Below are 25,931 nucleotides of genomic sequence, written 5' to 3' on the forward strand. Positions count from 1 at the left end.
AATAACAAAACAATTACACAATTTCTTAATCGTTGTTCACTGAAAAATACTGCAGTAATCATTACTAGTACCAGTATACCTTCTAATTACCACTACTAATATTTTTTACCAAGAAATAACAATACAATTACACAATTTTTTAAACATTCTTCTCTGAAAATGTACTGCTGTAATCATTACTTGTACCATTTCACCTTGTAATTACCATTACAATGTTCTTACCACGAAATAATAAAACAATTACACAATTTTTTTAACATTCGTCTCTGAAAAAATACTGCAATAATCATTACTAGTACCATTACACCTTTTAATTACAAATACAATGTTCTTATCAAGAAATAACAAAACAACTACACAATTTCTTAAACATTTTTCACTGAAAAAATACTGCAGTAATCATTACTAGCACCATTACATCTTATAATTACCATTACAATATTCTTACCAAGAAATAACAAAACAATTACACAATATCTAAAACATCGTTCTCCGAAAAAGAACTACAGTAATCATTACTAGTACCATTACATTTTATAATTACCACTCGACAATTTTTTTACCAAGTAATATCGAAACCAATTACAAATTTTTTGAACATATTTAACTGAAATAATTTTGCAGTAATGATTACCATTACTAAACTGTTTAGTAGTACTGCAATTACAGTAATTTAAATATTTTCTGCTTATATTTCTCGATATGTATTCTTCACAACTAATTTTCTTCTCCTCTCTTTTCAGATTGATTATTTCAACGTGAGCGCAATCGTGCAGTTGTCAAAAAGAGAGTAGAAACTCTGTGAGTTAGCAAAATCAAGAGAGCGGCGAAAATAAATCGAGATCCAAGCGAATCTTGCAAATCAACACCACCAAAGAAAACCAACTAAACTAAAACTAAAGCGAATAGTAGCAGAGCAAAACAAATATCCACAAAAAGGAGCTAACGAATAATCATATTAAATTTATACAAAAAACAACAGTTTATAACAACAACAATATATATATATATATATATATATATATATATATATATAAAGATATATAAATAAAAAACGTGACATACAAATACCAATGTTCCATAAAGCACCAGCAGATCAAGAGAGCAACAGCACCAACAGCAGCAGCAGTTAAGAGAGAGAAGAGATATAGTAAAGAGAGAAGAACTTAATAAAAAAAATAAAAGCAAATTTTTAAATAAAATCTTAGTGAGCGGAGCATATAAATTATATAAAAATATAAATATTGCTGTCTTTTTGCATTTTTGCAATTTTATAAAAAACAAAAACAAATAATAAAAAAGCAAATATTATAATATATATATATATTTAAACCAAAAAAACACTTACAAAGGCGAATCCATACACGAACAATCCTTTGAGAAGCAGAGATACACACTTAACGAACATAAAAACAAAAAAAAAATCATTAGCAAAATTTACTCTTTTAACTTAAACAACAACTAACTAAAGAAAAAACCAAAAAATCATTGAAAAATCAATTTTACTAAAAAACCAAATTTTAGCGAAAGAAAATCATTAAAAACACATACAAAGAAACGAGCGTAGAACGATCGTAGTCGATCTAAAACCCATACACCAAGCAGCAACGCCGAGCGAAAGCTACCAAAAAAAAAACCAAAAACAAAAACGCACGAAAGCTCAAAGTGGCCACAAGCGAAAGCTCAACGCCAACAAACACAGTGTAAAGTCTTCTAGTCAAAAAAGCAAAAACAAAAACAAAAAAGTAAATAAATAAGCAAAGCTAAAACTATTTGCAATTTGTGTAAAGATAATTTTTAGCGAAAGCTTACTTAAAACTAACTTACATACTTACTTACTTACTTAATTTCCAACGGGACTTGTGCAAAGCGCAATCAAAGCTCTTTAAGAAATAAAGAAATATTTAAATTAAATTAAATTAAATTTAAGCGACCATTTAAAACAACAAGCAGTGAGACTAATTACTAAGCAACAACAACAAATCATACAAATAACAAAACAAAGCAACAAAGCGCTAAGCAGTACAGTTAGCAAGCAGCGAGTAGCGCAAGTGAGAAAGCGAGAAAAGATCAAAGATCGAGCAAGTAAACTGCAGCAGAAAGCAGTCGACTAAGAGCACGCGTTCGAGCGCACACAACCGTTGAGATCGAACTTCAAAATTACGCCCCAAAAGCAAACAACCACCGCCGTCGTCGCCGCCGCCGCCGCAGCCACAACAGCCGTTAATAAAAAGTCAACAACACCGCAGCAAGCAGCCGGCAAAAAAATGACCAACGCCATGGATATCGTGAAGAATGGCAGCGCCAATGGCTCCGTTGACGGCAGCTCGGACGAGTCGCGCACCAACTTGATTGTGAACTATTTGCCACAGACAATGACGCAAGAGGAGATGCGTTCGCTCTTCTCGAGCATTGGCGAATTGGAGAGTTGCAAGCTAGTGCGCGACAAAGCCTCAGGTAATTTGGGTAAATATACAACTTTTTTCTCACTTTACAAATTATTTGATAAGCAAAGAACTTGACTTAAGCTGCACTTAAGTGAGGCTTAAGCATGAGTTGTGTGTTAACTGATAATAGAAGGATGTCACACAACTTCTACTTAAGCTTTTGTGAATTTCATACATGTACATTAGTGCAACTTAAGTAAAACTTAACTACTTAGCGTTAACTTAAGCTTAAATAATACGATAGTTATTTATGAAATTTAGTTTTAGCTAAAGCTGTTATCATTTGTATTCAAAATTAAGCAACTTATGTTACCTTAGGTGAAACTTAAGCAAAACTTAAGTGCATAAATCACTCGCTTGACATAATTTTTAAGCATTTTATATATTAAATTTGGTTTTAACTTAAGCTAGTATAATTTTTTTATTAAAAAATAAGCAAATTACGTTGATTATGGTGAGACTTAAGCAAAACTTATGTGCTTAAATCACTCCCTTCATATATTTTTTAAGCTTTCTATATAATAAATTTGGTTTTAACTTAAGCTAGTATAATTTTTTATTAAAAAATAAGCACATTACGTTGATTATGGTGAAACTTAAGCAAAACTTATGTGCTTAAATCACACATTTCAATCTTCACTTGAAATAACTTAGTTTAAACAAATTACAACAAAATATTGAAGTGAAACTTAAGCTATACCTAAACGAAACTTAAGTACTTAAGTAAATTTTTTTGAAGTAGTACCTAATATTGTAATTAAAAAATGTTTTTTAAGTACTATAACAATAAGTTTAGTGTAAATTCCTTTAACTTATACTATTTTTAAATAAAATGCCGTTATTTTACAGTGTTGCCAGCTTCGTTGACCGCACTCAATCCGGCATTGCAACAAGGTAAGTCATCAATAACATTCAATAAGCTTAAACTCATAGATTTGTATTTTAATTAATTTCCTTTCTCTTCTCTTCTTTCATTTTGACATCTCTCTTCGGCAGTCGGCCAAAGCTTGGGCTACGGTTTTGTTAACTATGTACGCGCCGAGGATGCTGAGAAGGCCGTTAATACATTGAATGGTTTACGTTTACAGAATAAAGTGATTAAAGTATCATACGCCCGTCCAAGTTCGGAATCAATAAAGGGTGCTAATTTGTATGTATCGGGTCTTCCCAAAAATCTATCACAACCAGACTTGGAGGCACTATTCGCATCATATGGCAAGATAATTACATCTCGTATACTCTGTGATAATATTTCTGGTGAGTCAAGTGAAGTGCAGTTAGTTGAGAGTAGAGCGCGGTGAGAGCTTTTACAATAGTTGAGACACAAACCAACAAGTTTACATGATTTTGCGAGCTTAAAGCAGCGCAGACATAAACCATAGCTTTGACACCCACACTTTCTTTCACTTTAAACTCTCTCACTCTCTCGTAAGCTTATCTCTCATATTATTTTTTCCGTTTAAAACGTAATTAAAAATTTCTATTTCTTCTCCCATAGGTCTATCGAAAGGTGTCGGTTTTATACGTTTCGACCAACGCAACGAAGCCGAGCGCGCTATACAGGAATTAAATGGCAAAACGCCCAAAGGTTACACCGAACCAATAACTGTCAAATTTGCCAATAATCCCAGCAATAGCGCCAAAGCTCAACTCCCACCACCGCTGGCCGCTTATTTGACACCACAAGCGGCTGCCGCAACGCGTCGTCTTGCTGGCGCACTGCCATCGGCTGGACGTATAAGGTAAGTGTCAACAAGTGTGCAAGCTTAAAAAGCTCAAAATGTATTGTAGACAAAAAGCTTTACATAAGCTTATATATGTAGTATGACAAGGTACTAGGCATGTAGGTAGCGGCGCGTGCGCAAACTTTTAAGTCGAGTAGGGTAAAGTAAAAGCTGCAAAGCTTTAAAAATGTAACGGCTGTGAAACTTTTTTCTTTGAAAAGTAACGGTAACCTGCAAACTTTTTCGTTTTAACTACTCTTCTAGGAAAGCTCTAGCGCAAGCATAGCGTTTTTGTAGCTTCAAAAGCTCTTTTGAATTAACCTCAAATAACCGTTTAAAATAAATTCTCTATTTTTGTACCTCAAATTTTCATTTAACTCAAAACATATTATTTTCAATAAATAATAGCTTCAAATATCAAGCTCCTCACAATTGTTTATTTTTTCCACATATTTTTTAATACCGTATTTTCCTCACAGTGCCTAGCTGTATATTATTTCTGGAAATGAGAACAAAAATCATACAAAAAAAGTACTTCCAAACACATTTTTCAATTTCAATAAAAAAATCAGAAATTTTTTAATATTTTTTTTGTTTAACCAACAACAACAAAAAATATTTAAAAAGGAATTGCGACCTTTATCGAATTTGAAACGTTTTCAGCAGTCATACTAACCGCAACTTTTTTTCGCTACTATTTGTTTTTACTAAAACCGTACTCATTTAATTTTTCCTTCTTTACGTTTATTCTTTTTCTTCTAATTTTGTGAAAAAAATATAATAATAATATTGACCGAAAAACGAACCGATTTCATTTTTAGCATTGGAAAAAGCCCGATGTTAGCCATTAACAAGGGTTTACAAAGGTGAATAATTTTTGTTATTATTAAAATATTTATATTTTTTACAAAACCTTTGTTCGAAACAAATTGCAACTGTGTGTAGAAAAGTACAAGAAAGCGAAATTTTATGTGGTAATGATACGTTATTTTTATTTTTTAATTAAATTGGAAAATAGAAATTTTAATATAAATTGGCGAAGAAGTTCTTTTTAATTTTTCTGCATTTTTTATTAATTAAAAAACAAATAATTTTGAAATTTTTTTTCAAATTAGATTTGAAAATTTTTTAAAAATTAAATTTTTAATTTTTGTAAATTAATTTTTCACTAATTTTTATTTTCTTATTAGATAAATTTAAAAAAATTTCTTGAAAAAAAAATTATAACGTAAAAAATATTTAAGATTGTTGCTTGCTTTCAATGTTAATGCTGTAAAAATTTCGAACTAAATTTTTTTCCAGTGTTTCGTTAGTACTGAAAGCTTACATTAAAAAGTAAATTAAAAAATTTTAAATATTATTTTTATCAATTTTTTTCTTATTATCTAAACTAACTTAAATAAATTAAATTTCTTCAAATTGAAATTAAATTTTGAAATTAAAAAAAAAATAGTTTTAAAAATTTATTAAAAACAAATTTTTAATTTTTTCAACTAAACTTTTTTTATTATTATTTTCTTATTAGATAAATTTAACTTAAAAAATTTTCTTGACAAAAAAATTAAAACGTAAAAAATATTTAAGATTGTTGCTTGCTTTCAATGTTAATGCAGTAAAAATTTTGCTCTTGAATTTTTTTCAGTGTAACATTAGTTCCGAAGAAAATGACATTTAATTTGCTATCTTTGTACTAGTATTTAAACTTTTCCCCCTGGCTTACGACTGTCACGCTCTATAAACTTAAAATTTGCGTTCCTGCCTTTCAATAACACACTGTATTATATTAAATTTATATTAAATGTGCGTTGTTTTCGGTTTCTGGGTGGTTTTCTTTTTATTTGAAGTTCTGCATTTCGCTCTCATACAAAAAATATTTTCGAAAAGTAGGTTTTTTAATATTTGATTTTAACTTACAAAACACCAACTGCCATTGTATTATAGCAAAATTAAAATTGAATTGATTTTATATTATTTTTAGTGTTGCCAGTATTTTAAAAAATAATTAAAAAATGAAAAAAAAAATTATGACAAAAAATATAAAAAAATAAAAATAAATAATTAAAAAAAATTATTTTAATTTTTCCAAAAATTTTAAACATTGTTGCTCTATGTACTTGTTGTTTTAACTGTTTACAATCACTATATTGCATTTATTTTACACTCATACATTAACAGAAAGGCATGCAAACATCTGTGTGAATTTTGAAAAACAAAAAAAGAAAAATTATTCATAAAATAAATTTTTTTTAAACGATTTGTTAAATAATACAACTTTTCGGCAAGGTTGCTTAGTATACAATTTGAAAATGTTAAAGCAAGTATTTGTATATGTAAAAATAACTCATAATAACAGAGCGTCATCTAAACAGTGCTCAATAATGTTATGCACTCAATGTATATTTTTATTTTTTTTTTAATATTTTATTCTGAATATTTTATTTAATTTTTATTTATATTTTGTGCATCATTTTTTAAATTTATTTTTTCCAAAAATCCAAAATCTATATGTAAAATCAATGGCGAATTAGTTAAAGCACCGAATTATGAGAAAATACTGTTTAAAGAAAAGCAAATACTCTTTAAACAAAGAGAAAGAGAGAGAGAAATAAAAATGTAAATCAGAGACTCTAAAAAACCAAAAATTGTGTGGAGTAAACGTCAGATACTCAACAAATTTCTTTTCGGGAGTAAAGCGAGAAATAAAAAAATAAATAACGGTAAACGTCAGAGGCTCTCAAAATTTTTTTTTGTGTGGAGTAAACTCAACAAAATATTTTTCTGGAGTAACCAACTTATAAAAATAATTAAATCAATGAGAGTGAGCTTTTTCTTATGAATTATCCTTTTGACCACAATAATAAGAAATAAAGAAATTACAAAACAGTTAGAGAGACCGTTTTACTAAAAACGTATTTGAGAAGAAGAACCTAATCAAATTCTTGCAAATTTTTTAGAAATAATTTATTTCTTTTAAAATTCAAACTCACTTCTTATATAAACTCATCTCCTCTCGGTTGAGTTCTCCGTACTTAAGCATTTCAAAAATGAGCGAAAAGAATGAGTGCTTATGCTTATTAAAATCAAATTTAAATTCATCAATACTCTCGTATACTCTGTGTTGGTCTCTCACAACACGAGCTCTCCGTGCTCAAGCAGTCTTGAATTGAGTAAAGCGAATGAGTACTGTGGTTGTCTCACTCTAAATACTCGATCTTTTTCTCCTTATCAACATTATTTAAAGCAGGTAGCTCTACTCTTACTCTTTTACTCTCCTCCCATTTTTGGTCCATATTCTCATAAAAGTCTCTAATAATAATAATTTGCTCACTTATTTCCATTCTTTCTATATGTTTTATTTTCATTATATCATTTTCATTTATTTATTTTAATTCTTTGTAACTAAAAACAATATCACCAATTACTAGTTCTCTCTCGACTCATTTAGAAGAGTGCGTTGAGCTGATACACTCAAATATTGTTACTCAAATAATGTCACACATATTCTCACTCATTTTTAAACATTTCTAGTTTATTTTTTACTTCAAAAAGCAATAAAAAAATTTTACGAGCGTGCCTTATTTTACGCTGCGTCTTAACTTACGCTCAGAGAACTCAGAATAATAACAAATAATTATTTGTGTATTTTCTCGTAGTAGTCTATACAATAAAGAAAACTCAAAAGCGCCCTTTGAGTAAAACTGTATGTAAAACACACGCGCTCATTTATTTCCTATACATAAACTAAATAACTGTAACTTATTGTACTTATCACATACTCTCTCCCTCTCTCTCTCTTTCTCACAATTTTTTTTTTGTTTTTTGAATTTAGATACTCACCATTGGCCGGTGATCTCTTGGCCAATTCCATTTTGCCCGGTAACGCCATGACCGGCTCCGGCTGGTGTATATTCGTTTACAACCTCGCACCCGAAACGGAGGAGAATGTCTTGTGGCAGCTGTTCGGCCCATTCGGTGCCGTACAATCGGTCAAGGTTATACGCGATCTGCAGACGAGCAAATGCAAGGGTTTCGGCTTTGTGACCATGACGAATTACGACGAAGCGGTTGTGGCAATACAATCACTCAACGGTTATACACTGGGCAACCGGGTGTTGCAAGTTAGCTTTAAGACAAATAAAACCAAAACCGCTTAAGTGAATTTGGGTGGTGTAGAGCAGAAGAAGAAGAAGAAGAAGAAGGAGAAGCAGAGGAGCAACAGCAAGTATGTGAAGGAGAAGGAAAGCGGTGGAGCGGTAGTGAGATAGAAAGCGAGCGTAAGCGCAAGCAAAGCTTTTGTGTGACGCGAGGGAGAGCTTTCACTTGAAAGCTTCAAGTAAATTTTTAGTGAAAGGCAACAAGAAGAAGAAGTAGAATGAAAAATAAGCATGAACCAGTAAACACCGCAGTTCAACTAAACAACAACAACAACAACAAAAAAGTTAAAAACATGCAAAAAAAATATTTAAAAAATTTACATAAATTATATACACATATTATTATTATATAAAACTGAAGCTGTAGTTGTGTGTGCAGAAGAAGCAGCTGAAAGCATATTAACTATACAACAAAAAAAGCAAACGTGTTGAAACATGAAATTGAGATTTACCACTAGTCACACAAAAATTGAAAAAAAAAAATTAGTAAAAATTCTAAGTTGTGCAAAATTACTTTTAGTTTTGTAGTATTTATTGAAATTCGAAAATTTGTTAGCGAAAAATGTGAGCGAGAAAAATGCGAAAAATCATAGCAGAGAAAAAACGTAAAAGAGTAAAGAGAACGGCATGGCAAAAAGGGAGTAATAATGAAAGTGCGCAATGCGCTTTCTAGGCAATATTTTTTTGTGTGTTCAAGCTTAGCCGAAAGTAGTTGAGCGTGAGAGCGAGAGAACAACAGCAGTGAAGCAGTAGCGAAAGCTTTGAATTAAACAAGTGTGAAAGCTTTTACTTAAAAGTTTGTGAAAGCTTCGACTTAAACGAGTGTAAGAGCTTATACTTAAAGGATTGTGAAAGCTTTTAATTAAAAGAGTGTGACAGCTTTGACATAAAAGTGTGTGCGGCCAAAAAGCTTAAAAGAGATTGCAACCAAAAAAAGCGAGCTGAAACGCAAAGCAACGCTGCCACCAAGTACCGTTAAGCTAGAGACTATCTATAACTCAATGGTAAGAAGCGAAAGCACTGCATTAGCAAGCAACCCAAATCAACACTGGCACAAAATAGTTTCAACACAAACATCAACACTGAAAATAATGCAAAAGGCAAATGTTGAAAATTCTCAAGAACCTAAAGAAAGCGAAATAAAAATGAAAAAAAAAAATGATAAACCAAAATAATGCAACAAATAATTCTCAAACTCATCGTATAACTACTTATACACATATATAGTATATATATATAAATATATATTTATTACTTATTATTAACTATTATAATTAAATAACTTAAAATTATTATGTGGAAAATATTTAAGCAAAATTTATTTAAACAAAATACTTAGTCACACTTGTAAACCCCACTTTTTAAACTAATTACTTAATTGTACTTAATTAAATTGTATTTGTATTTGTATTTGTCTATCATATATATACATAAACACGCATATATATATTATATAAATTTATGAATTTTCGTAATTAATTAATTTATTAATTTCGTAGTTTCAAAACCAAAAACAAAACCAAAAAAAATGCTGAGAAAAAACAACAACAACTTAAAAAATCTAATTATTATAAATTCATATATTAATTATTGCATGAAACATAAATGATGTGACGAAAAAAATAAGAGAAAATAAAATAAAACAAACAGACATACACACACACAAAGTCAAGCAACCGATACGCATATTTTACAGCATAAAACAAATATTAATATAACAGTAAAAAAACAAAAAAACAAAAAAAAACGTATCTACATACAATACATAAATAAAAAAAAAATACAAAAACAAAAAACAAGCTATTTGCTATTATTAAATTAATTATTATTATTATTATAAATTTATTAATTGATATTGCCATGAAATTAACTAAATAAATGTGTGAATTATTTGAAATTTTAAAAACCGAGTGCAAATTACATCTAATATGGCAACCACGCGCACCCCTAGTGGTGCACAACACTGATTGGCTAACAACAAGTGGTAGTGTGGAGAGTGAGCGAGCGATTAGCATAGCAACAGTTAGGTGAAGGCAGACAGTGGGCGCGCTGTGTGTTGATAGAGAGAAATAGTGAAGTGGAAAGGCGAGAGCGAGATGCAGAACATCAAATAAAAAGAGAGCGCATATGAGAGTGATAGAAAGAGAGCGAAAAACAGTACATCAAATAGAAAAAGAAAGCAACTGAGAGGTAGAGGGGAAATGAGAGCGCAAACAGTACATAAATTAAAAAGAGAGACCGCTTGATGGGCGAGAGTTGCATTCTGATCAGTACTGCATATATTGCATGTGCAAGGAAGAGCAGAGCATGACACCAATTAGTATAGCAAGAGTGAAGGGGGAGAGATGGCGGAAAATAATACATTAAATAAAGAGGGCGATCATATGAGTGAGAGAGACAGTTGCTATATGCTGAAAAGAGAAAGAGAGAGAGAGGAAAGAGATCGACAGTACATAAAATTATAAAAGAGCATAATAATATAAGAGAGAGAGCTACAGTTTGATCATTGATTTGCAAGAGCAGCGCTTCACTCAAATTAGTATAACAACTGAGCGCAGGTAGCATGGCAAGGCAAACTCTATTTGAGTATTGTGAATGTTAGTAAAGCGAAGCGGTGAAATATTTGAAATAAGTTTAAAGCAAGTGAGAGTGATTTGAGTGTGAAGTGCACACAGTGTTGGCAACAGGTAAGAGCAAATATAAAAATGGAGGAGGTAGTGATAAAATACAGGAGGAGAACTTACTCAAAAGCTACGTGAATGTCAGAAAGAGAGTATAAGAAGAAAAAATAATGTGGAGATTTAATTTATAAGTGAGTGTAAAGTATGGAAAATAGTGAGATAAATCGTCTATAAGAGTTTTTCATACCAATCGAGCTCCACAAACGCAAAATATGCTCTAAACTTGCAGTTTAAATGTCGCTCATACGTGCGATTCTCTCTTGAATATTCTCTTAAACCACCCTCTCTTCATTTTGTAGAGTGATTTTTTAGTAAAGTTTCATTCCCAGAATTCTCTGATCTGATATGATTGCTTGATCGCTTCAGCGAAGTCCCACGTGGATCAAATAACATTGAGCGCATACAAAGTTTATGGAAAGCACTCTTAGTGTTTTAAATTTGTATTTTAAACATGTCTGGATCATTTCCATTTCATATCGTATTCTACTGGAACATATACGTTATTTGTATAATGAGAGAGCTAAAAATCTGGTTAGGATCTGCATCTGGTGGATATATCTATTATAATCGATCAGTGGTAGTATAATTAACAAAAACAAATTCGACTACACTTCTGGTGATACTCGATCTCTTTCTTGTATCTCTTCATCTCTTTTTCGCTCTCTCTCTCCCCTCTCTTTATCGTTGATATGAGTTGGCGTGTTTTTAGCTTGCAGATAATTTCTTGGGTTTTAGTGTTGTGTTGAGAGCTTTCATAATTTATACATACACACACACTTGACTTCTCTCACTCTACACTATGCAACACAAATATTTATAGTTAATTAAGAGCGATCAATGTTTTACAATAAAAAATAATCAGTAATTTTAATTCAAATTTAATATATTAAAATAAACTAAATAAATAGTCAAAAGATATGTATGAATGTTTTCCGTATACTATAGATTCTTTTAGTTGTCACTTCACGCTTACTAATCAAGTAATTAAGTAGTAGAAATGTGTATGAAAAAGTTGAAAATTTTATATAAAAAATTATTAAAAAAAACTCAAATCAATGTTATAACAAAATAAGAGTGCGCAATGTGTAAGAAGAGAGAACAAAGAGAGCACTAAAAAGAAAATTGAAGCGCTAAAAAAATAAATTAAAATTATTCGTTCAAATAAGTGAGTATAGATTATTAATTAGCATTATTAAGTGAAATTAAAAAAAATATTAAATTTATTACGCGAAGTATGACGTTGTAACCGAAAGGAAGTCAAAACTAAAACACCAACTTTGAATATTATAAAGAATTTTTTAAAAGGTACTTATATAGTGAAATTTAATAAAAAAAAAAATTAATAAGAAAAATTCACAAAAAAAAAAAATAAGGAAAGAGCGCTGCAAGCAGTTAGTGAGTGAGAGTACGCAAATGAATGAAGAGTAAGAGCAAAGAGCGGGAACTGTAAAGAGATTAAAGAGAGAATGGTAATAAGAGTACTAAGAACAGTAAAGAGAGAGTATATGATCGACAGGAAAAGAAGAAGGAAATATAAAGAGAAGTAAAAACAAAGAACCATAACAGAATGGAAAGATCAGCAAGGCGAATTGAGAGGGAGAATACCGAATTGAGAAAACTAACTGCAAAGGATTGTGCAAAGAACTGAAAAGTGAAAACATACATTTAAAATCAAAAGAGGCGTGAAATGTGAAAGGCATTTAAAAACAAAAACCAAAAATAACAACAAAGACGTATTTAGAATATGACATTTTTTATAAAAAAATAGCTAGAAGAAAGAGAGAGAGTAGTAAGAAAAGAACGATGCAGGACAGAGAGAAGTAAAATGAAGGAGATTGCGTGTAAAATAAAGCAGAGAGCTAAAGGATGGAAAGAGAAAAAACGCGTTAGCTGCGTGGAAGGAGAGTGCGAGAGAGAACGTAGTATACCGAAAGTAGAAGGAGAGCGTGTTGTAGAAAAGGTAGTTACAAACAGGCGGGCGATTGCAATAAGAAAATATTAAAATAGTGAAAACTAAGAAAAATCGAATCTAAACAACTAATGGCAATATTTTCGGAGGTTGAGGCATTTCATAGAAAAAAATTTCATATGCAAAAACGAAAAGTACTAATCACTTGAAGCGCAATACATAATAGAAGTATTCAAATGAAAATGTATACAAAATAAGCCAAATTTTTGTAAAAGCAATTGTGCTAATAAACGCAATAGAAGTACGTAGCTGTAATGCATGAAATTTGTCAGCAATGCATTGAAGAGCACGAACTGAAATGTGGCAACAGTGCAACTATAAGCAATTGATCAAATGGCTAAAAAAGCGAAAATGGTAACAGCAAACGATCAACACAAGTGAGCTGACAGAGCGTGTGTGGCTTAAAGAGTTGTTGTGGTTAAGCAAGCGGCGCAAGGAGGTGAGGGAGGAGTGTGGAAATCCGGATTTATGGAAAATGAAGCTGGATAATGCAGAGGCGGGTGAGGAAATGTTGAAGTGATCTCAAATGTAGCAAGTTGGACGATCAATGTGGGAGAACGTGGTGAGAATTAAAAGAGAGTGAGCAAGAGCGAGAGAGACACTTTTTAAGAGCGAGATGGTTTGTAACTTGGCTAAAAACGATTGAAATGGTGTGTGTCTTGGCTTAACTGCTACTTAACTACCATCTCGTCAACTACAACTCGTCAGCTCACCGCAATTCAGCCGTACAATCGACAGCCACATGCATATAAACAAGTACACCTATAACAAAGCACTACACTGCGCTTGTGTAATGCGTAAGCAATGCGCTCATTTAGGTGCTAAACGCTTTACATAGCACAAATGCGTTTTTTAATAATAAAAAAAAGAGCTCACTAATCACACATTCATCTACATTATAACAGATTATCACGAAATTTACATGCATGTATTTTATGTAATCAATGTTGAAATAGTAACGAATTGCAAACGATAAGATATTTATCATCAACAACAATAAAAAAATAACAACAATACATACTAATATATAATAATTGATATATAATTGTTTACAAAAAAGAAAAATAAAAGCAAAAATTCATAAAAATAATAATGAAATCACTCTCATACCCATACGCACATAAGAAAATGTTAATCACAGCATGAAACGGGTTAAAGATTATTCACAAAAAAATATATTCGTATAAATGTCATAAACCATTTGATGTGCTAAACACTTCTACGAGAGCGAGCAGAAATGCCAATGTGTAAATCCAAACTAATCATTTACCATAAAAAACTAATGTTAAAACTCAAAGCTCAGCAGTAGAAATGCAAAAAATGTGTGTAGACTCGCAGAAAACCGCTTATAAAAAATGTTTTACCCATGTCAGTTAAATATATCGTATAACTGTGTGTTTAACAACTTAGTAGCAAAAACAAAAACAAAAATAATTGTTATTCATAATTGTAAAGAAACGCACACGCCAAAATAAACAATATTATAAAGTGTGTGTCTTGGATAAAGGTATGTGAATTGGCTAATACATATGAGAGAGAGAGCTAGAGAAAGAGAGAGAGAGCGATAGTGAAGGAGATCGAGAAGAAAGGACGATAGAATTACGTGTTTTTAATTAAGAGAGGATAGAGGAAGCCACTTGAGGAAGAGCGATAGTGAAAGAGAAGGAGAAAAAGGAGAGACAGAGACGTGGTTTAAGTAAAGAGAGGAAGTCATTTGCAGAAGAGTAAAGAGTATATATGTCGGTTAGGGCTGAAGAAGTGGCAGAAATGTTGGAAGAAAGATATATATGTGACAGTAGCTTAGGAAGAATGAGAGAGATGGTTTGACGAGATAATGGCAATAAGCTTTAGTTTCCTACAAATACGTGGAGAAGCAAAAAACAAGGAAGAGTGAAAGGATGGATGAAGAGAATATAATTAAAAAAGAAAGAGGGGTAAAGTGGTGAAAATTCAAATAAGAAAGAGAAGTGGAATTGGAGGAAGTTGTGTAGAAAGCATATAGAAAGAAAGATACTTGAATTCCTAAGTTGTGAGAGAGGAAAGCATACAAAAGAAGGAAAATAAATGAAAAGAGTTGAAAAAGAACTGGGGAAAGCTTGAAGAGCACTAGAAGAGTTGAAAAATAACTGGAAAGAGCTTTAAGAGTACTGGAAAGAGCTGAAAAAGAACTGGAGAAAGCTTGAAGAGCACTAGAAGAGTTGAAAAATAACTGGAAAGAGCTTTAAGAGTACTGAAAAGAGCTGAAAAAGAACTGGAGAAAGCTTGAAGAGCATTAAAAGAGTTGAAAAATAACTGGAAAGAGCTTTAAGAGAACTGGAAAGGGCTGAGAAAGAACTGGAAGGTGCTTGAAAGAAGCTGGAAAGAGCTTTAAGAGAACTTGAAAGGGCTGAGAAAGAACTGGAAGGGGTTGAAAGAACTTAACAAATATTGGATTGCTGTAAAAAAGTGATAAAAGGGGTAATGTGTAGAAAAGGAACGCAAAACAAGTCGTGCGGTCAGTGAGAATTGTAAGAAGACGGTGTGTCACTGAGCAAATGTATTGTAGGAGTAATCACGAAAGGTTTCAGTGTCGTTTTTCAACTAGCGGACATCATTTGAGCTGCTTTAAAATACAGTTGGCTAACTTAGTATATAAAAAACAAGCGCATTTACTTAAAAATAAATACAAGCAAACAACGAAATCAAAGGAGCTTCTTGCCAACTGCGTTAAAGAGCGGGGGAAAAGATTAAAAAACAGAAACTAGAAGAAAAACCTAGAAGATAAAATAGGTGGAGAGGAGGAAATTAAGGAAGAACATGGAGCTTTGCTGCTTTGAAAATAGGTTGGGTGGCGAGCGCTCACTTTCTCTCTCTCTCTTTCTCTCTAAAAGTTAGTTCAGTTCTAAACCAAAAGTGAGAGCAAGAATGTGAGTTTTAGAAGAAACTTAATATTTATTTAACTGGCTCTGCAGTTTCTTGCTGAGAGCTTTATGTATTTTCATGAGATTTTAGTCATTTACAGCAGTGTGGTCCAACGATAATTAGTTAGATTCCACTGTAAAGATTCCAATTTATATTTATGAATGTTCGAAATATTCTAGCTTCTTTAAAATACCAGCGTTCTTCAAACTTACTCGCATAAGCAACTCTGCGTTTTAGCCAAGACACATACCACGCATTCAACGCATGCGCCCAAGACACATGCCAACTTCTACTACCTACAATGTGCAACAACTAACATACTAAATCACTCAAGCCACAGGCAAACTGAAGAGGTTAGCGCAAATTTTTTAAACAATATAAAAAAATTAAGTAAAAAATAACAGATTTTAAGCAAAAATATTCATATTTTAATGTGCAAAAACAAAATGAAACACAAGCAACAAGTAAATTAATGAATGTTATTAAGCGGTTAAAACTAGTAGCAAAGTGTCAGAAATGAGTGTAAAACATTAGCGACAAGCCACGAAAATTGCATTTAAACAAAATAAAATAAAAGTGGAGTCAATATTTAAGTGTGGCCAAAGCAAAAGCACATATGATTGTATATGAAGTAGAAGTACTAAAAAATCATTTCAAAACCCGTAAAATATACCGTACCATAAACTAACTGTACTGAAATCGACACCAAAAAATCCCACTTAGCAAAAATTCACACTCGTACTGAAACAGTCAGCGCAAAAAATGCCGAAAAATAGTTGAAAAAACATAAAAAAAATTGACTTCAAATACTACAATTACTACTACTATTTTACAAACGCAGTACATAGCAACCCACAAAGCGTAGCAGAATTTCAGAATTTATATAGTGCAAAAAAAAAGAAAAGAAAACCAAATTAGTAAAAAAATCAGCAATTTTTTCAAATGTTATAGCATGCGTGTTGCACGCACGTAAATTTTCGTAAAAACCCAGATGATGAAATCAGCTTCCAAAATTTTTAAGATACTAGTCACATAAGTGTTTAATATTAGTAGCAAAAAGCAAAGCATATTGAAAATTTAAATTATATAACAGTAAATGTGGTAGTGATGCGGTAGAAAAAAAGCATACAAAAACTATATACCGTTAGTTTGGTTAGACGCCAACAATTTTTTTGAAAAAAATAAAAGAAAAAATATACATTGTCATATATATATATAATCGTATAAACAACAACAATTTTCCAAAATAAAAACACTGATTTTTCAAATATATATATATATAGAGAATTTTTACGCATAAATATATATATATATATAAATAGATATCTAGATACATATATATATGAAACGTATTAAATGTGAAAGACACCACGGCAAATATTTGGGATCATTAAATATAAGAGATTATTGAGATTAAACACTTAAGTTGGACGAAGTTTGTGTCTGAGAGATCGTGAGGAGATCGCGCAAAATTGGAAGCGCCGTAAATTGTGTGCGTTGCGTGAGAGTGGCGTGCCAATTTATGAAACCAGCAATTTTGCGCGTTGAAGTCGAAGAAAATATATGAAAAAAATATACATTAAAATTAAGCGAAAAAAGTACAGTTAAAATAATAAAAAATAAAACAAAATATTAAAAAAAAAATATATATATGAAAAAATATTGAAAAACTAAATTTGTAGTAGCAAACGCATATCGCATGCGATTTAACAAAACCATTAACTATCAACTATGATTTACTCGCATAAACATACTTACAAAACTAGTTTCATGTTTCTCTTAAATGTTCAAAAAAGCAAAAACAAAAAACCAACAAAATACAAAAGTAAATTGCAAAAATAAAACAAAAAAAAAATCATAATTATAATTATTAAAAATAAATAATAGCTATGAAACAGCTGGCAACACTATGCGAAATGGCAAATGCATTATTATTACAATTACAATTACCTAAATGTCACATAAATACATACAAACGCATAGAGATACATATATATATATATATATACAATACATATATACATGTTTAATGTGTATTTATAACGGTACTTGTACTAGTATTTGTGTTCCCCGCCCACAAAAAAAACAAATAAACAAAAACAAAGCAACAAAGTAGAAATGCAAAACGCAGTAATTAACAAAGAATAATTGGGTGCTTAGAAAATATTTCATTATGTAATTAAAAAGCGAAACTCTCTTAACTGACTGCTGAGAGCGTGCGCGAAACAGCGCCAAACATGGATGAGCTAAGAAAGCTGAGTGTTGGTTAGAAGAACTAAAAAAATATGTGGAATATTGTCACAAAAGGCATGCTGAACAATTGTTTTGCACACGAGTGTAGCTGGCAGACATATGAAATGTAGCGTAAAATGCTGGAAAACACGAGCGACATGCAAAATTAGTGTTTGCCAGCATCGAAATGGCAAAAAATGCAAGCGATTACTTTTCCATTACTTTATGATTACTTGAATTTTATTATACTAACGGAATATTGTCATTGTATGTTTGCTAAGGAGTAGCATACCACAAATTACGTTAAATTATTAAGTAATTGTATTGAATTACAAGCGATTACTTTTCCATTACTTTATGATTACTTCAATTTTATTGTACTAACCGAATATTGTCAAACTTAAAGTTGTTGTATGTTTGCTAAATAAAAGCATACAACAAATTACGCTAAATTATTCAGTAATTGTATTGAATTACCACTAATTTCTTAAGTAATTAACTAAGTAATTATATATGAAATGCGTGCATTAGTGTTTAATTATTTGTGTTTAGCTTTTATGTGCGTATAATATTAATGAAAATACATAAGTAGTAGCTATGAATTATAACTTTGCTCCATTGTAATGCATTACTCTAACCAATATACTTTAAATATATTTATATCGTAATTAATTGCAATTTACTCTAATTGTGTATACATAATTGTTAATAATTTAAGAAATATATATTTTTAATCAGCTGAAAATGAAGCATTGCTTGCTGTCATTACATAGGCACAAGCATTACATTACATTTTGTAATGCTCTGGTAATGTTAATGCTTTTTCGACTCAGCTTACAATTAAATTGTAATTACTTTGTTTATAAAATATTCACACATAGATATTACTTTCAATTTAATCCAAATATTTGTGTATTTATCTCAATTACATATTAATTAACACATTACCAAATAAATTACAAGTAATTAGAAACTAACCAACCAACATAAATACCAGCAAAAATGTATTGAATGCCACACTTAGATACATATATAAACGAATGCAACAGTTGGTCACAAATATGACTTAAAGCAACAAGTAATTAAACTAAAGTAATGCAAGTAATAGAAAGTAATTATATGGATATTTGTTAATGGAATAATAGATGTGAACTTAAAGTAAAAGCAAAACAGTTACACAGATGACTAAAGAGGTGGATGATGGTAAATCTAAGGAGAATACACTACTGCGAAACGTAGTAAAGTGAGAAGGAGAAAACGAGAAAGAGAGTGAGGAATTACAAACAAGCAGAGTAAGATAGGCAAGCAGAGTAACAAATACTGACCAAAGAGCATGTGGTTGGCTGGGCTTTAAGAGAGATGCGGGCGAAAAGTGGAGACCTATAGATCAAGAAGGAGAAGAAGAAGAAGTGTAGTCAGTAGAATGGCTAACACTTGCTCTTACGCAAGCCTCTCTCAACTCTCAAGCCAAAACTAACAAAACTATGCGCTCTTCAAGTGACTAGTGACTAGTTTGTAGCTGAAGATCACTTAACCGAACAAAACAAAGAAGTTGTGAGCAACATAGACGCATATATACATACAACTAGAAGAGACATACACACGCACACTCATACATAAGCACAGATACACACGGAAACTACAAATACATATATACAATATATAGAACACAGTAGTCACTTACATATATACAAATGCAGTGGGAGTAAAGCAGAGAAATACTGTAATCAGCAAGCCACTTCACTTGAATGCCGAAACAGTAACAGAAGCAGAAGCAGAGACAGAAATATATATATATGCATATATGTTTAAGCATAAATATATATGTATGTCTATATATGTTTACATATAAATTATTAACAATTTTACTATATATATATATATGAATTATATGAATGTATAATTATTATGTATTTGTATTTTATGTATTAGTTTTGTTCTACAATCTTTTGCTCTTTCATAAATTATACAAAAAAAAAAAAAAAAAATAAAAAAAAACAAACAAAAAATAATAAAAAAAACTTCAAAAAATGTGTGTTTAGCTTTGTAAAATATTATAGATGGTGAGTAGTATTATATGAAGTATAAATTAGTAAAAAATTTGAGCACTATTTTATTTTTGCTTTCACTTTGTACCAATTTGAAATATTTTCACGCGATTTGCAACATATTTTAATTATTCAAAAAATTTCCAAAACAACAACAACAAATATTTTGAAACACACTTGTAGCGCATGCGATTCTGCAAAATTGGAAATTTACAGCACCCAAATCCGAGCAGCGGTTCAAAAGTTATTCGCATTTTTCTATTTCGCAGCCACTTACTGCCTGCTCCTGGTCGCCTGGTGTAAATCCCAGTTTTTTGCACCAAATTGAAATGCATTTTTCCGGCAGCGGCGCCGGAGATGCGCGATAGTGTTGCATATGCAAAGGGGCAAATTTGAATTAACGGAAGTCGGAAGTGGCTGGGCAGGAAATTGATTTTTACCGGAAACCGGAAATGAAAATAACGGTACCCTACTTCCGGTTTCGGGTGCAGACCGGAAGTTGGTAACCGGAAACCGGAAGTGCGGGACCGGAAGTTGGTCAAGTCCGGTTTCCGTTGGGGGCCTACACTTCCGGCAATTCAAATTTGCCCCTTTGCATATGCAACACCATCGCGCGGCCCCGCCTCTGCTGGCGCCGCTGCCCGAAAAATGCATTTCAACATGATGGCAAAAATTGGGATTTCTACTAGGCGACCAGGAGCAGGCAGTAGGTGGCTGCGAAACACAAAAATGCTTATAACTTTTGAACCGGTGGTCGTAGAGAAAATCTAAAAATGCTAAAATTTGCAGAATCGCATGCGCTACAATCCTATCTAATAGAGTTTATTCCTGGAATTACCAGCGAGTTTAATTAAATAAAAGTTTGTTACATATCGCAAATTTTCAGCGAAAAAGTGCCTAAAACGTGAGAATTTCGAGTTCTAAATTGAAAATATGGAAACTAGACGTGTTTCTACACTATATAGGCATATAAAGTTCTATGAATTATTTCAAGAAATGGCGATATAACAACACCAGTATAGAACACATTTCGGTGCATCAAGCAGCGTTTGCACATGCATAGAAGAAGAAGGTAAAGTAGAAATACAATAAAGATGGATTATTATTGTTTGGCAAACAAAAACATCCACTCAGACAACAGAATATTGCGTATATTGTGAACCAAAATGTCAATTTAGTCCAAACATTACAACCAAAAAATTTACCCAAAAATGTTGTTTAATTGAACAAGTGAGGCACTCAATGGATGGCTAATGACGCTGACTAACTAATAATAACATTTTCCTGTACTTATTTAAGTAAACGTATGCTTGTTTTGCGTATTTTCCATGAAAAAATGCGATTTGCAAAATTTTTTTAATTCTACAAATTCGCCAATAATTCCAACACGAAATGCGCTTAGCTAGGATTGTAGCCCAAGCGATTCTGCACAAAGATCACCCGAATCCGACCCCTGGTTCAAAAGTTATAAGCATTTTCGTTTCGCTGTTGCCCGGTGCTGCCGACGTCGACTGCGGAAAAATGCATTTCAATTTGGTGCCAAAATCTGGGATTTACACCAGGCGACCAGGAGCAGACAGTAGGTAGCTGCGAAATAGAAAAACGCGAATAACTTTTGAACGGCTGGACGGATTTGGGTGACGTAAATTTCGAATTTTGCAGAATCGCATGCGCTACAAGTACATTGAAAAATATTTAAAATTGCGATTACGTAACATTTTTTAAAATTAAAAATATGCGCCAAATCGCAAATTTTCAGCAAAAAGTCGCTAAAACATCGGAATTTCGAGCTCTAACTGGAAAATACGGAAACTACATGATTTTTTACTATAAGTGAGCATATAAAATTATATAAAATATTTGTAGAAAGGAAGATATGGTAACACCAAAGTCGAACACATTTCGGTGCATCAACCAGCGTTTGCAGATGCATAGAAGAAAAGGAGACTATATAAATACAATAACAATGAGTAATTATTGTGTAGCAAAGCAAAACAATCAATCTAAAACAGCTTAAAGCAATAAATTTTGCAACAAATTATGCAAATTAGCGCACACATTAAAAAGGACACAACATTAAAAAAATAATGTTTTATTGAACAAGTGAGGCACTCAATGGATGACTAATGACGCTGACTCACTATTTTTTTAACATCATTTTCCTGTACTTATTTAAGAAGACGAATGCTTTTTTTTGCGAATTTTCCATGAAAAAATGCGATTTGCAACACAAATTGATTTCTCTATTAATTTCGCTGATAATTTCAACACGAATTCTTAGTTACTCTTGTAGACCACGCGATTCTGATGAGAACAGTTTTTTTGTTGTTGCTTTGGAAACTCTTTAAAAAATAAAAATATGTTGCAAAACGCGTGAATATATGACAAATTGAATCCAAACGACAGCAAATGTTCATGTTATTGGGGGATTATGAACACAGGCAGCTGCTAGGAGGGTTGGCGTTCACCCGGCATGCCATTATTTCCAAATAGCGGCACTTTCCTAAAATATTAATAGCCAACTTACTGTAAGGTTTGTAGCTGGTATCTCTTGTGTGTTTAAATGAAAGAATTTGAATATTTTGATCACAAATTTTTATTGTTGCCAATAATATTTCTATATTATATTAATATTTCTTTGTTATTTTAATTTAATTGCAGTGATGCTTAATGGACGAACCACAGCCTCAAGCCGGAAGAAATCGTAGAACCGACGTCTGAGCTATGTGTGATCAAAGCACTGCAGCACGACTGGTGGTGAGGCAGATGGCAAGCTGGAAGCGGAGCGCTGGAGGCACAATCACGCAAATGTAACGGACTGCTGAGTCACCAGAGAGACACTGAAATTAGACTGCCTTCTTCGTAAAACCTTTAAAATACTTTTATAATTTTATAATCATATGGAATATTATTAATATGAAATATTATAAAGATTTTACTGTATAGTTAAAGCAATAATTGAAGTGTCTAAAAATCGCTTGAAACTATTTGTAAATATGACAACTTTACTGTAAAGAGATTAGGCAAATGTATATACAGCAGTGTGTTAACGCTCAACGAAATTTGTGAGTTTTTAGTGAAAATTGTTGTAAAACGCTTTGAAATAAATTAATGTTGTATTTAAACTGCATTTGCTTTCATTTCTATAATCAATATGTATGCAAAAATGCAAAGAAAATGCATTAAACACACACAAACTACTTATATGAAAAAATGCTAAAAAATCGTTTAATAATAATAGTTTTTGAATTACAAAGTGTCGTGGTAAGTACCGTCGTGACATATCAGCATTACTTGCCCGCAGAAACCCAAGAAATAATCATGTTTATGCGATTTTACCTAAAAATAACGACGATTGCAACATATTTTTAAATTTGAAAAAAGTTACGTAATCGTAATTTTAAATATTTTTCCATGCACTTGTAGCGCATGCGATTCTGCAAAATTGGAAATTTACATCACCCAAATCCGTCCAGCCGTTCAAAAGTTATTCGCGTTTTTCTATTTCGCAGCCACCTACTGCCTGCTCCTGGTCGCCTGGTGTAAATCCCAGATTTTGGCACCAAATTGAAATGCATTTTTCCGCAGTCGACGTCGGCAGCGCCCGGTAGCAGCGAAACGAAAATGCTTATAACTTTTGAACCGGGGGTTGGATTTGAGTGATCTAAATTTTGAATTTTGCAGAATCGCATGAGCTACAATCCTAGATAAGTGCATTCCGTGTTGGAATTATTAGCGAATTTGTAGAATTAAAAAAGGGATGTAAATCGCATTTTTTCATGGAAAATACGCAAAATACGTTTTCTTCTTCTTAAATAAGTACAGGAAAATGTTGTTATTAGTTAGTCAGCGTCATTAGCCATCCATTTAGTGCCTCACTTTTTCAATAAAACAACATTTTTTGGTAAATCTTTTGGTTGTAATGTTTGGACTAAATTGACCATTTCAGTTCACAAGATACGAATATTCTGTTGTCTGAGCGGATGTTTTTGTTTGCCACACAATAATTATTCATTTTTATTGTATTTCTACTTTACCTTCTTCTTCTATGCATGTGCAAACGCTGCTTGATGCACCGAAATGTGTTCTATACTGGTGTTGTTATATCGCCATTTCTTGAAATAATTCATAGAACTTTATATGCCTATATAGTGTAGAAACACGTCTAGTTTCCATATTTTCAAGTTAGAACTCGATATTCCGATGTTTTAGCGACTTTTTGCTGAAAATTTGCGATTTGGCGCATATTTTTAATTTTAAAAAATGTTACGTAATCGCAATTTTAAATATTTTTCAATGCACTTGTAGCGCATGCGATTCTGCAAAATTCGAAATTTAGATCACCCAAATCCGCACAGCCGTTCGAAAGTTATTCGCGTTTTTGTGTTTCGCAGCCACCTACTGCCTGCTCCTGGTCGCCTGGTGTAAATCCCAGTTTTTGCCACCAAATTGAAATGCATTTTTCCGCAGTCGACGTCGGCAGCGCCCGGCAGCAGCGAAATACAAATGCGAATAACTTTTGAACCAGGGGTCGGATTTGAATGCTCTAAATTTTGAATTTTGCAGAATCGCCTGGGCTACAATCCTAGCTAAGCGCATTCCGTGTTGCAGTTATTAGCGAATTTGTAGAATTAAAGAAATGTTGCAAATCGCATTTTTCATGGAAAATACGCAAAATACACTTTCTTCTTCTTAAAAAAGTACAGGAAAATGGTGTTAATAGTTAGTCAACGTCATTAGCCATCCATTGAGTGCCTCACTTGTTCAATAAAACAATATTTTTTATATATTATGTTCTTTTTAATGTGTGCGCTAATTTCCATAATTTGTTGCACAATTTATTGCTTTAAGCCGATTTTTATTCATTGTTTTGCTTTGCAATGCAATAATTACTCATTGTTATTGTATTTTTATAGTCTCCTTTTCTTCTATGCATGTGCAAACGCTGGTTGATGTATCGAAATGTGTTCGTCTTTGGTGTTACCATATCTTCCTTTATACAAATAGTTTATATAATTTCCTGTGCTCACTTAGTGTAAAAAATCATGTAGTTTCCGTATTTGCTATTTAGAGCTCGAAATTCCTATGTTTTAGTGATTTTTTGCTGACAATATGCGATTTGGCGCATATTTTTAATTTTAAAAAATGTTACGTAATCGCAATTTTAAATATTTTTTAATGCACTTGTAGCGCATGCGATTCTGCAAAATTCGAAATTGAGATCCCCCAAATCCTTCCAACCGTTAAAGAGTTATTCGCGTTTTTCTATTTCGCAGCTACCTACTGCCTGCTCCTGGTTGCCTGGTAGAAATCCCAAATTTTCGCAGCAAATTGAAATGCATTTTTCCGCAGTCGACGTCGGCAGCGGCGGGCAGAAGCGAAACGAAAATGCTTATAACTTTTGAACCAGGGGTCGGATTGGGGTGATCTAAATTTTGAATTTTGCAGAATCGCTTGCGCTACAATCCTAGATAAGTGCATTCCGTGTTGGAATTATTAGCGAATTTGTAGAATTAAAAAAGGGATGTAAATCGCATTTTTTCATGGAAAATACGCAAAATACGCTTTCTTCTTCTTAAATAAGTACAGGAAAATGTTGTTATTAGTTAGTCAGCGTCATTAGCCATCCATTTAGTGCCTCACTTTTTCAATAAAACAACATTTTTTGGTAAATTTTTTGGTTGTAATGTTTGGACTAAATTGACATTTTAGTTCATAATATACGCAACATTATGTTGTCTGAGCGGATGTTTTTGTTTGCCACACAATAATTAT

General features: G+C 32.0%; 1 protein-coding gene across 6 annotated transcripts in view; it reads left to right on the forward strand.

Moving 5' to 3' along the window:
• Window positions 1-23,184, forward strand: part of LOC105208565 (ELAV-like protein 2) — a 92,108-nt gene extending 68,924 nt beyond the window's left edge. For 2 of the 6 annotated variants that reach the window (XM_029038075.2, XM_011178486.3), the window contains 6 exons: window positions 744-2,466; window positions 3,297-3,341; window positions 3,444-3,704; window positions 3,946-4,189; window positions 4,993-5,037; window positions 8,001-19,776. In XM_029038075.2, coding sequence (XP_028893908.1) covers window positions 2,268-2,466; window positions 3,297-3,341; window positions 3,444-3,704; window positions 3,946-4,189; window positions 4,993-5,037; window positions 8,001-8,325 — 1,119 coding nt within the window. In that variant the 5' untranslated portion in view covers window positions 744-2,267 and the 3' untranslated portion in view covers window positions 8,326-19,776. Of the gene's footprint in view, window positions 1-743; window positions 2,467-3,296; window positions 3,342-3,443; window positions 3,705-3,945; window positions 4,190-4,992; window positions 5,038-8,000; window positions 19,777-22,817 lie in introns of those variants that run through there. The other 4 variants (XM_011178487.3, XM_029038076.2, XM_011178489.3 and 1 more) reach the window with 4 other exon arrangements.
• The last annotated feature ends 2,747 nt before the right edge of the window (window positions 23,185-25,931 follow it).

Source organism: Zeugodacus cucurbitae, chromosome 5 (genome assembly GCF_028554725.1).
Source record: "Zeugodacus cucurbitae isolate PBARC_wt_2022May chromosome 5, idZeuCucr1.2, whole genome shotgun sequence".
Lineage (NCBI taxonomy): Eukaryota > Metazoa > Arthropoda > Insecta > Diptera > Tephritidae > Zeugodacus > Zeugodacus cucurbitae.